General features: G+C 39.8%; 1 protein-coding gene across 6 annotated transcripts in view; it reads left to right on the forward strand.

Annotated features, from left to right (window-relative positions):
- igsf9b.S (immunoglobulin superfamily member 9B S homeolog) overlaps positions 1–12137 on the forward strand; it is a 108058-nt gene that overhangs the window by 63003 nt on the left and 32918 nt on the right. For 4 of the 6 annotated variants that reach the window (XM_041571283.1, XM_041571284.1, XM_041571287.1 and 1 more), the window contains exons 16-18: positions 4571–4732; positions 7726–7792; positions 10309–11805. In XM_041571283.1, the coding sequence (XP_041427217.1) occupies positions 4571–4732; positions 7726–7792; positions 10309–11805 (1726 nt within the window). The remainder of the gene's footprint in view (positions 1–4570; positions 4733–7725; positions 7793–10308; positions 11806–12137) is intronic. The other 2 variants (XM_018227681.2, XM_041571285.1) reach the window with 1 other exon arrangement.

Genomic DNA, 12137 nt, shown 5'->3' on the forward strand with positions numbered 1-12137 from the left:
AACATGAACTTACTGCACCACAAGCCTAATTAAACAAATGATTTATGCTTTCAAAGTTGGCCACAGGGGGTCACCATCTGGTAACTTTGTTAAACATCTTTGCAAGACCAAGACTGTGCACATGCTCAGTGTGGTCTGGGCTGTTTAGGGATCATCATAAATTATCATAACAGCATAAGTCATAATATCTGCCAAAAGCCGATACTGCAAGACCGATTAATAATCAGAATAGGCAGACAGCACGGGTTCTGTGTTGTCATGTAATCTAATGTGGAATTTATAGTTTTTGTATTGTTTAATACAAATTTTCTCCAACTCTGCAGAACCAGTGGCTGCAGCAAAATAATCCTCCAAATAGAATCCCAGGTTATCTTTTTAGCAGAAACAGTAAAGGGGTTTTAAAGCCAAAATAAAATCCAATACTGCATGGCTGGGAAGTAAGGCGGGGCTCCCCCTGTTGTTCATAAGTATGATTGTTTCCCTGGCCAGCAGTTAGGGACCATCTGACAATTCCTATCCACAGCAGTAAATGAAGAGAGAATTCTTCTTATAAAAATGGTACACATTTTTTAATTAAAGGATGTTGGAGATAGGTTTCTTTTTCATTAAAGAAAAAAAATTAGATTTTATTATTTTGCCTTTACATGCCCTTTAAGTGTGTATTTTTGGGAAAATGCTTCCTTTGTAATTGAACCCAACCACGTGTGGTAAATATTAGGGATGCACCGAATCCAGGATTCGGTTCGCGATTCGGGCAGGATTCTGCCTTTTTCAGCAGGATTTGGATTTGGCTGAATCCTTCTGCCGGCCGAACCGAATCCGAATCCTAATTTGGATATGCAAATTAGGGGCAGGGAGGGAAATTGGGTGACTTTTTTGTCAGAAAACAAGGAAGTTAAAAATGTTTTCCCCTTCCTACCCCTAATTTGCATATGCAAATTCGGGTTCGGTATTCGGCCGAATCTTTCGTGAAGGATTTGGGGGTTCGGCCGAATCCAAAAAAGTGGATTCGGTGCATCCTTAGTAAATATTGGCTTAATAAAGTACTTGGAAAGGAACAGCTAATTTAAAAGGAAGAACATAAGGTTGTAGCTCATTCCAACATTGTGACAGGTAAATCTGGATTGAAGACAGCTTCAACCATAACAGCAGTTTGTGCAGCATATCGTGATAACTAACATTCTGCTTCATTTCTCAGTGTTATGCACCTTATGCACCTTATGCACCTTACTTTAACTTTACCACCTTCTGGACCACTCTACAAGGTGCTACATTGGCCTCATGTGGCCTCATTTGGGGCTGGGTTAACTCTACTGCTTCCACTGCTTAGACTCAGGTTTTTGTTAGGGGCACCTTTCTGTCTAATACACAGTGCAGGGAAGGAGGGGTTGAAGCAGGGGCAATGAAAGGTAGTTAAGGGGGGGGCTGTTGTTACTGGGGGGGGGGTTAGATCTCCTTTAAGGGTATGTTTGTGCCTTGTGAGGGAGATTTTTGTTATTGATTATTGTTCAGGTCAAAGTGAACAGGTGCCACCCCTGCTTCACTGCAGTAAATAATAACATTGTTACCTTGTCCGCTGTGTTAAGATCACTCTTTTGTATGTGGCAGATATATCGGAAGGGCTTGTTCTTTAGCCATACTAATAATATAAATCTATAATAAAAATAATAATAAATCTATGAATATACTGTAGATGTCTGAAATTAGTCACAATAAGAAACACCATTTGATTGCATATACCAGAGTTCAGAGTTTGAAATATAAAAAAGTATATTGGTATATACACAATTTATACTCTCTGCCAAGCACAGCTGCAATATATATGAAAATGCTCCACATTTTATTCCAAGCATCGCTATTTGACTAGAGACTAGAACTAGCAGAGATCTGAAAACTAAAGGAAAAAAATAAAAAAAGAAAGTGCTATGTTAGCTATGTTCCAGCAGCTTTAGTAATAATGTATAGGTATGGCTTTGTCACTGTGCCCTCTGGTGGTTAAAAGAGCACATTTCTTAATACTCAATAACTGAAAACAGATATATTCTTCAACAACATGCAGTTTCAGTGTGAATAATAAGTAACAATAAGTAAAAATGCATATTTTTCACTCACACACACACACACACACACACACACACACACACACACACACACATATATATATATATATATATATATATATATATATATATATATATATATATATATATATATATATATATATATATATATAGAAGGGAAAGTTGTGCTCACCACTATTTTTAAAACCATTAGGCGGGGGTGCAATGAGGCTGTGACCACAAAATACATATAGACAAATACAAGAGTCCTCTGCACTCAACCCATTATCAATATATTTAAGACAGAGACATTTTGTGGATACTGCTACTGAAAAATGCCTTACCCTTTAAACAAAACAGGGATTGTTTGTCCATATATTGCAATATATTTAAGCTGGCCAACTCCCATGCTTAATTTTCATCTGATTCATTAAGAATTTTATTACTTCATTATACATTTTACAAAGGGACTAGGTTTTACCTACAACTTACTAGCTGCTTTCAAAGTAAAACTCCCATACTTGGCTGCCCTTTTATTAGACACCAGTGGGATCACCTGACTATAGCTGGGAAGGGTGGGAGCTACAACAACACCCCCACCTAATGATTTTAAAAATTAGTGGTGAGCACAACTTTCCCTTGTTTGTTATAGTTATGCAGGAGAAGTGACCAGCTCCATGTTGTAGCTCCCACCCTTTCCAGCTATAGTCAGGTGATCCCACTGGTGTCTAATAAAAGGGCAGCCAAGTATGCGAGGGGGGAAGGGAAGGGGGAAGATATCACTCTAACTTGCAGTACAGCAGTAAAGAGTGATTGAAGTTTATCAGAGCACAAGTCACATGACTTGGGGCAGCTGGGAAATTGACAATATGTCTAGCCCCATGTCAGATTTCAAAATTGAATATAAAAAAATCTGTTTGCTCTTTTGAGAAATGGATTTCAGTGCAGAATTCTGCTGGAGCAGCACTATTAACTGATTCATTTTGAAAAAATGTTTTTTCCCATGACAGTATCCCTTTAAAGTTAAAACAATTTTCTTATTTTCATACAAGAGAGCAAAATAAGCCACTTTGTAATATACTTAATTTTTTCTACCAATTTTATAATTGAATGGCTCCTTTTCACTCTAGGTAAAAATTTGAAAACTGTCCCAATCCTCTTTCTGCCAGACCAGCAGCACTCCTGTCTTTTGAGCAGCAGTTAAATGAGAATGAGTGACAGAATGTCATAGTCATTTTTGACTGGCTGTTCCTTTGCTCACTGGACAGGTGTGCCAATGGGCCCTTTAGAAAAAGGATTGGTGTTTCTGATTTTAACCTGTGGGTGAGGAGAAGTAGTCATTCAATTAAAACACCAAAATGTATTTCAAGTGGTTTGTTTTACTTTAGTAACAAAATAAGGTGACTCTATATGCTCATACTCTGTACTATAGGCTAGTACAGAGAAAAAAGTGTAATACATATCAGAAAACTGTCCATATGTTGCCTCTGTGATCAAAATTAATTGTGGACAGCAGGTAAGCAATGTTCTACTTGGACATTTTTGCAGTATCAGTGCCAGTATTACTGATCTCAATTTCACTGATGTAAAACATGGAGGGAGAGGCGTGACAATATAGGAACTTTGCCCAGTTAGTAAGTAGTATGATTATATTTAATGTAAGTATTGGATCTATTATCCAGAATGCATTAAGATCTGGGGTTTCCATACAATGTTTCGTAATTGTAAGCACCATGCTGTGGCACCATTGGTGTTTTTTATTCTCCGTAAAAAAAATATGGCGACACCAAACATTGACCTAAATCCACGTGAAGCATTACCCTAAAAGGAAAGTTACATTTTCTGTTTTATTGACATGAAATATAACTTCGGATGGTCACTACACCACTGTATGTGTGCATACTATACATTGTCACATTATGGGGCATACAAAATGTTGACTTACAAAATGTCGAATTTAATGAACGTATACAATACCATAGTAAAGGTACAGCTGATACTTGATGTTATCATATCGTCCATTCTAATGTCCCACATACAGTTATTCCTCATTATAATTGTATGAAGAAAATGCAAAAGTTTTAGTACATTACATTTGCAATGGGATGGCTACGGAATGAATGAATATGAGAAAAAACAACTGACCTATCGAAGCAAACTTTGCATTAAGCTGGTCATACACTTAAAGATCCACTTATTGGCAGCCTTGCCAAATGAACAGATCTTTGCCCTATATGCCCATCTTGAGCTTGGTAATAACCAGGCTGATCCAATGGTAAATAAAGGCCATCAGAGTGAGGACTGTACATGATTTTTAAACCTGCTCAATCTACATCTTCACAATTCTTGTCCAGATTATTGGTCTGGCAGGCCTAGAGGGCTTCATAGACCGACCAACAAACATCTAACTTCGTCTAGAGTTGGAAGCTATTATGACCACCTTTGGGTAAGGAAAAAAATGTGCTCTTTAGCAAATTCTACTGGTTACTATTCTGTTGGTCTCTCTGCAGATGTCTTCCCATCTCCTGATCTGAGTGAAGATGGTTTTGCTCGACCAGTGCTTGCTGGGATTGTTGCCACCATTTGCTTTCTAGCTGCTGCAGTCTTGTTTAGCACACTGGCTGCCTGTGTAGTGAATAGGCAGCGCAAGCGCAAGATGAAAAGAAAAAAAGGTAATAATTCAGGTCAAATAATTCTCTATAACCTTCACTTATGGGCAGATATATCAAAGGTCGAATTTCAAATTCATGTGAATTTTATTTTACTCTAATAAATTTGAATATACTCAAAACTCAAATGGGAGGTTATTTAAGAAAAAAATCGAACATCTAAAACGAATATTACCGTCCCAAAAACTCAAAGCGAATTAGACTAAACTCGAATAGAGTTTCTTCTCTGAAAAAAACTAGAATGTCAGGAAGGCTATTAACATCTTCAAATGGGTCACTCGAGCTTTGCAATTGACTTTTACATGAACTCGGCAGGTTTTAGGTGGCGAATAGTCTAATTTGAGTTGTTTCCAGGTTCTAGGTATGATAAATCTTGAATTCTAATTCAAGTTTGGATTATTCCCAATTCGAATTTGTGAGTTTTGACCAAAAACCCAACTCGAAAATTTAAATTCGAATTTACAATTCGAACCTTAATAAATCTGCCCCTTATTGTTGTAGTGTTAATGAACAGTCACTTATTTTATGACAATGCAGGAATAAAATGTACATCTTTATATAGATTTTAAAATTGCTTCCATTGAAGTGGAATGCAATATGTTGGCCATACCAGGCTCGAAAGATTCATTCAACTTTGTTTCAGACTTGGTTATTATGAAACAGTCTTGGCAAAGTGGGACACAAAAGTGCAAGTAGACAGACATATTGCTGAGAGGGGAATTCAGATTTCAGAATTGCAGGGTCATAGTGGGGGCCCAGGACCCACCAGGGCTGCTGCTTCAGGTGCCTCCACTCCCCCGGGCCCTCCATCCTGGTGGCGAAGACACCACGGGCCCCCAGCCGCAACCTGTCTCCGCCCCCCCCCACATGTAACTTTTTTTTCTGCTCACGATCGGAGGCCAGGAGGGAGATCGAGGAAGGGGCAATAGCCCAGTCCAACCCTTCAGAAATGGTATATCATTTCTAATGATATTTAGAAAGTTCTTATAGCTCAAATTAAATTTTCTATGGTTCCCATTTAACCTGTGGGTCATGCTCCAAAAATGGGTCTCTGTGTTGTTTAGGGTGGGTCTTCACAATTCTCCTAAATAATGTAAAATGTCTATGATATAGTTATTAAAAGTTGGGGGATATCTGGTTCTAAGCCTTTTTCAAGTTGAAATCCATTTTGTAATTTTATAACTTCATCACTGTAGACCAAAACTGCACTGCATATTCTAGATGGGGCCTTTCCATTGCATTATAAAGAGGAAGAATGACTCTTCTCTTGTGTCTCTTCAACATTATGAATCTGTCTAACCCATTAAGCTTATATGTAGCTTGCACATTTATACATCCCAGGTGTATATCCTTACATTTATCTTGAACTAACTGAACTGAATTAAGCTCTCTAAATACCCAAGGGTTTATCCAATTTGACCCTAGTGTTTCAATTAATTTTAAGTAATCATTTATGTACCATATCTATTGTCAGCCACTGATCTGAGTCATTTTTAGTGTCTCTTAATATTCTCACTACTCTGTTGTATAAAGAAACAAACACATAGCGTGGTCCTTAATGCTCTTACTTTTTTTTTCTTAAGGGAATAAATTCAGAAAAATAATGATTTAATATCAATAAAATGCTAACAAACCCCCAGAACAAAGCCCTAATAGGCTTACATTCCACAGGTAGCGTAGGGCAAGCAGAGAATGGCACACACAAGCAGCACTAGGCAAGCAGAGAATGGCACACACAAGCAGCACTGGGCAAGCAGAGAATGGCACACACAAGCAGCACTGGGCAAGCAGAGAATTTCACACTCAAGCAACACTGGCCAAGCAATGAATGGCACACACAAGCAGAACTGAGGAAGCAGAGAATGGCACACACACGCAGCAATGGCCAAGCAGAGAATGGCACACACAAGCAGCACTGAGTAGGCAGAGAATGGCACACACAAGCAGCACTGGGCAAGCAGAGAATGGCACACCCAAGCAACACTGGCCAAGCAGAGAATGGCACACCCAAGCAGCACTGAGTAAGCAGAGCATGGCAAAAACAAGCAGCTTTGGGCAAGCAGAGTATGGCACACACAAGCAGCACTGGGCAAGGAGAGAATGGCACACACAAGCAGCACTGGGCAAGCAGAGAATGGTACACACAAGCAGCACTGAGTAAGCAGAGAATAGCACACACAAGCAGCATGGAGTAAGCAAAGAATGGCACACATAGGGAGGGAAGGCAGAACAGAGCAGGAGACAGGGAAAGCTATCATTCTAATATGTACTACATACAGTGACACAGTGCTGGTGCGCCATTAGCATTTTGAATAATGTGTGAACAGGTGAACAATGTGGGCAGTTTCAGTCTGGATCTCAGGTGTTAACAGTACCGGCCTTTAGGATATAAACAATAGAGGTGTCACAATTGTGAACAATGCAGAAGGATCACAGGTGTGAACAATGCAGGGGATTAGTCTGAATTTGAGGTTTAAACAATGCAGGGGCCAGTTAATCTCTGGAGTGATACCTTTTAAAGTTTATATATGGTAAACAGACACAGCATGTGGGGGGCCACAGAAGGGGGGCGGCCTGCAGGCTGCCAGTTGGAGAGCCCTGCTAATCTATGCACTGAAGTACTTATTGTAAGGTACTAACGTTTGTTGTCCTGAAATTTAGAGTATTTGATGCCTCAGCATACAGTATATTGCATTTTGGTAACAGCTATTTAATGGGATGATAACATGGTCATTATTACTATGACATACTATGACATAAAATTGTCACGTAACAAATTAATAAACTTGTTTATTAACTGTCCTGAACATTAAGTATTTGTCTGAATTAAAATATATATTTAGTGCATCCCTAATTATTATAATTAACAAATATATATACACTTTTATTATCTAGTAGTAAACAATTTAAGCAACTCTTTTACATCTTTTGAATTATTCTATATTTTTATATTTTGTTTTGTGTGTATTGCCTGAGCCCAGTGTTTTTTTTTACAGTATCTCATTCCTGTCCTACAGATCCACCTCTTTCCATTACACATTGTCGCAAAAGTATGGAGTCGCCGTAAGTACCTTGTAACAAGCACTGTGTCACATGATAGCCTTATATAGTGTTGTGCCTTTTAAAGGGGAACTAAACTATTTTTTCAAAAGTGTTAGCATCCCGAACAGAATCAAATGCAAAGTTGTGCAGTAGCGTTGGCTGTGTTAAATACAGTGTCAGGTTTCTTGGGGGTGCTTCCAAGATGCACTGAAGGCTCATGGACTTTATTCAGTGGCAGCTATGCAATTGGATAGAAGACACAGGTCTTTGTCTGTGTGTGTGTGTGTGTACATATATGCAATACCTCAATGTGTCTGCAGAACTCCACCTTGTCTCTTCTCTGGGTGCATGTTGTCAAACCCTTGCCAAGGATGAACCATATACAAAACAAAAGTCACCAGCACTCCTTCAATATGCAAAAGTCCATTTGCAATGAAAAGATGAAAAGCAGCATTTTGGTCAAAGGGGAATAAATATATAAAGAACTATTAGAATGAAGGAAATCCTGTATTGAGGGCTCACCCAGGTATGTAAATAAAAAAAAACACTTTATTGTCACTGTATTAAAACCCAAACATTTAAGATATTTCCCTCATATGTAAGAACCATTAATGTACCGGGGTACTAAGGGAATCATAGATACACTTCTTAAGAGTGCACAATTAAAATTCGCAATGCAATTACTGTTTAAGCTACAATATTACATTGCGAGATGTGGATTTTTATTCTTATTGGTGCAAATTGTTTTGCTCTTTGTGACTTTTATTACATTCCCCCGTTAGAGTCTTGAAATTTTTTTACCACTCATCTGAGTGGATTCTACAGTTCAACTGAAGTGGTCTGGAATTCCCCTGCATTTAAACCATGGAGGGAAGTAAAGTCACAGACATCCAATCACAATGGTTCCATTGAACTTCAGTAAGGGGATGGCTGAAACTTACAGATGTGTGAAAGTGTGATCCAGTCACAATGGTACTGTGATTTTCATTGAGGCAGGTTTAATCTTTCAATGTACATGACTGGAAATTTGAATTGTTGTGAAGCCACAAGGGTAAGCATGTAAAAGCGGCATTGTATGTTGATGACAATTGGTGTCGCAGGCCCCCTCCTCTGTTCAGGGATGGTTTTTCCACTTTGGCATAAATGACCTCTTTCAAACTATCTGTCCTCTCTATCCAAAATGTATATTGTTGTCCTCAAAGGAATGGCCCTCTTCTTGAGATGTAAAAAGACTGCGGAGTCTAGTCTAGTCTAGTCTAGTCCTGAAGATTTAGGCCTTCTATGTTGGGTCATTCTCTTTGTCTCCACAATGTATAGAGCAGAGCACTCCTCACTACACTGGACAGCATAGACCACATTGCTCTTCATGTGCTTTGGTGTTGGGTCTTTAGTGTGTACCAACTTCTTTCTTAGGGTGTTGCTGGGTTTGAAATACACAGGAATGTGATGTTTCTTGAAAATAATCCTACATTTTACAATGTTCCGGCCATATATAGGATGACTATGTTGGTTTGCCATCTAAGCTCTTCCCTTCTACTTGTTTTTGTCTTTTTGCTTGGCTTAGATTTTGTTTTTATAAAGGCCCAGTCTGGGTAACCACAAGTTTTCAGAATTCCTTTTAGATGTTGATATTCTTTCTTTTTCACATCTGCACTGATTGCCACAGTTTTAGCCTGATGGTGTAAAGTTCTTATAACCCCCAATTTATGTTCCAGAGGGTGATGGGAATCAAACAACAAATACTGATTGGTGTAAGTTGGTTTCTTGTGTACTTGATAACTATTGCACAGTCCAAAAATGCCAGTTTGCCTTCTTTCACATCTTCCCTAGTGAACTTTGTTTTTTTCCACCGTGTTTATATGTTGAGTCATGGTACTATTGGGACTGGTACCACTGTGACACTTTCACACATCTGTGCGTTTCAGCCAATACCTTATTTAAATTCAATGGAACCATTGTGATTGGATGTCTGTGACTTTATACTACCCTCAAGGGTTTAAATGCCGGAGAATTCCCTAACACTTTTGTTGAACTGAAGAAGCCACTTAGGTGAGTGGTGAATACTTTTTTTTTTTAAAAAAACTATAAATGTCCAGTTGCCTATTTCTACTGGATACTGCATATCATGACCTGGATAAATGAGAATCTTCATAGACATACGGTTCTTTATACATTTATTCTATTTTGCTATTTTTGGCAAAGCGAAACAGGTCAGATTCACCCATCACTAATACTGTATGCTTTAACCTTATAACTAAATAATTAGAATGTACTCTGTACAGCATATAATAGTGGCAAGGGGGGTCTGCTAATTTTCACATCACCAGCTTAAATTTATGGAATTTGACCTTAAACTGTAGCAGGGCACGATAATTCATTTAACACATCATGCAAATTTTAAAATTGAGTTTTGATAATGAAAAAGAGCAAGAACAGGGGTAAAGTTGCGAGGGGCAGTGTATGCTAACAAAATACATTTAACTGCTGTTAATGTATAAGCATTTAGGTTTTACCACCCTCCTTCTTGTTCTCTACAGGTTATCTTCTGGTAAAGTGAGTCCAGAGAGTGTGCGGACACTTCGTGCTCCATCCGAATCCTCTGAAGACCAGGAACCCCCATCAAAGCGGCCACTGAGCCCTGGGCATGAAAAAGAGCTTTCTCTTTACAAAAAAACAAAACGTGCCATGACAAGCAAAAAATATGGTGTCAGCCAGGCAGAGTCTGAGGTCACAACACCAATTGAGTTGATAAGCCGGGGGCCAGATGGACGATTTGTGACAGGTGGACAGGAACAAGAACCCACTCTCAGGAGCCATAGGATTCAGGGTTTCCCATTTGCTGAGGAAACAGATATGTATCCAGAATTCCGACAGTCAGATGAGGAAAATGATGAGCCATCTGGCTTAAAGTGTCAGCTAACTCCACTATCCTCAAGCCAAGACTCTCCGCTTCAGCCTCCTGCCTACAGTTCCCGCTTCCAACATCACCCTTCTGAAGGAAGACAACAACCTTCTGGTCAGTCTAGGCCAGGTGGATATCATCATGGTCATTTATATGGATACCTTAGCAGTAGTCCTCTAGATTCAGATCCACTTCCACCATTCTATATGCCAGAGGTCAGCCCACTTAGCTCAGTGATGTCCTCCCCCCCATTACTTCCAGAGGGATCATTCCCTCCAATTCCAGAGGAAAATGGTGAAAATAGTTCCACTAGTACCCTTCCTTTAACACACACACCAACTGGGGGGCGTTCTCCAGAGCAATGGGGAGTCCCTGATTTTCCCTTTGTGGCATTAGAAGCCCCGACCTCTCCATCTATGTTTGTACAACATCGGTATGAGACTAGTGAAATACGACGGCCCCTTCCACCACCTCCACCTATTCCTTTTCCACATGGACATCCACCACCAAGCTCATTACAAGTACCCTCATATGCTGCCATCCTGCCCCTAGAATCACACCCAGGATGGGTAGGAAGACTACCCAGTCGATGCCCACCACCTCCCCATCCATCCTGGCAGGATGCAGCTTTGCAACTGGCAGTTCAAGGCCAGCTACAGCACACCAGCCAAGGAATGGGGATCCCGGTGCTTCCATATCCAGACATTCCTGAACAAGGACCCTTAGGGATGGATGTTCGTTGGTTTGAAAGTCGTCCACATCCACAGATGAGCCCCAGGCAGCATCGAAGACTGGACCCTAGTCTACACCAGGTGGTATTGCAACCATCCCGTCTTTCACCACTTACCCAAAGTCCCCTGAGCTCCAGACATGGTTCACCTGAACTTAGTGTAAGGGCCAGGCCTCGACCTGGTCTTCTGCCTCCACAATCTGACTGCTCTGGAATTGCCCTCCAACCACCAGGATTTCTACATAAATCTCCACCTTCCTCTGGATCCCCAGCCAAAAGCAGCCATGGAGAAAGTCCTAGCTATCGATCAACCCCACCTGATACCTCACCCCATGCTGAAGGACGGAGGAGAATTGAAGAAGAGCGACTTCATGCAGAGACAGCGGTGCTGTGCACTGCAGGGTGAGTGTAACACTAGTAGTATTGACTGAGATGTGAACGCTATTTTCAAAAAAAGAAGGCTTCTGTCTACTCCTCTGTTTATGCCTCAGTAAAGTCAAAGGTTCTCTACATAATTTTACTAATAATGCAATTAAAAGCCACATTTCTGGAAAATTTGCAAAATATATAATCATTATCTCTGAGAAAAAAGGTTACATGGAGAGATCTCATATACTGTAGTTAAAAGCCTAGAAATAGTCTGTCTCAGTGCCTTACACACAACACTAAATTTTTCCAGTGTATTGTTTAGGAAACATTGCCACATTACTGAGTAAGAAGGAGTGGATGGGTGC

The sequence above is a fragment of the Xenopus laevis genome, chromosome 7S, assembly GCF_017654675.1.
Source record: "Xenopus laevis strain J_2021 chromosome 7S, Xenopus_laevis_v10.1, whole genome shotgun sequence".
In the NCBI taxonomy this organism is placed as follows: Eukaryota; Metazoa; Chordata; class Amphibia; order Anura; family Pipidae; genus Xenopus; species Xenopus laevis.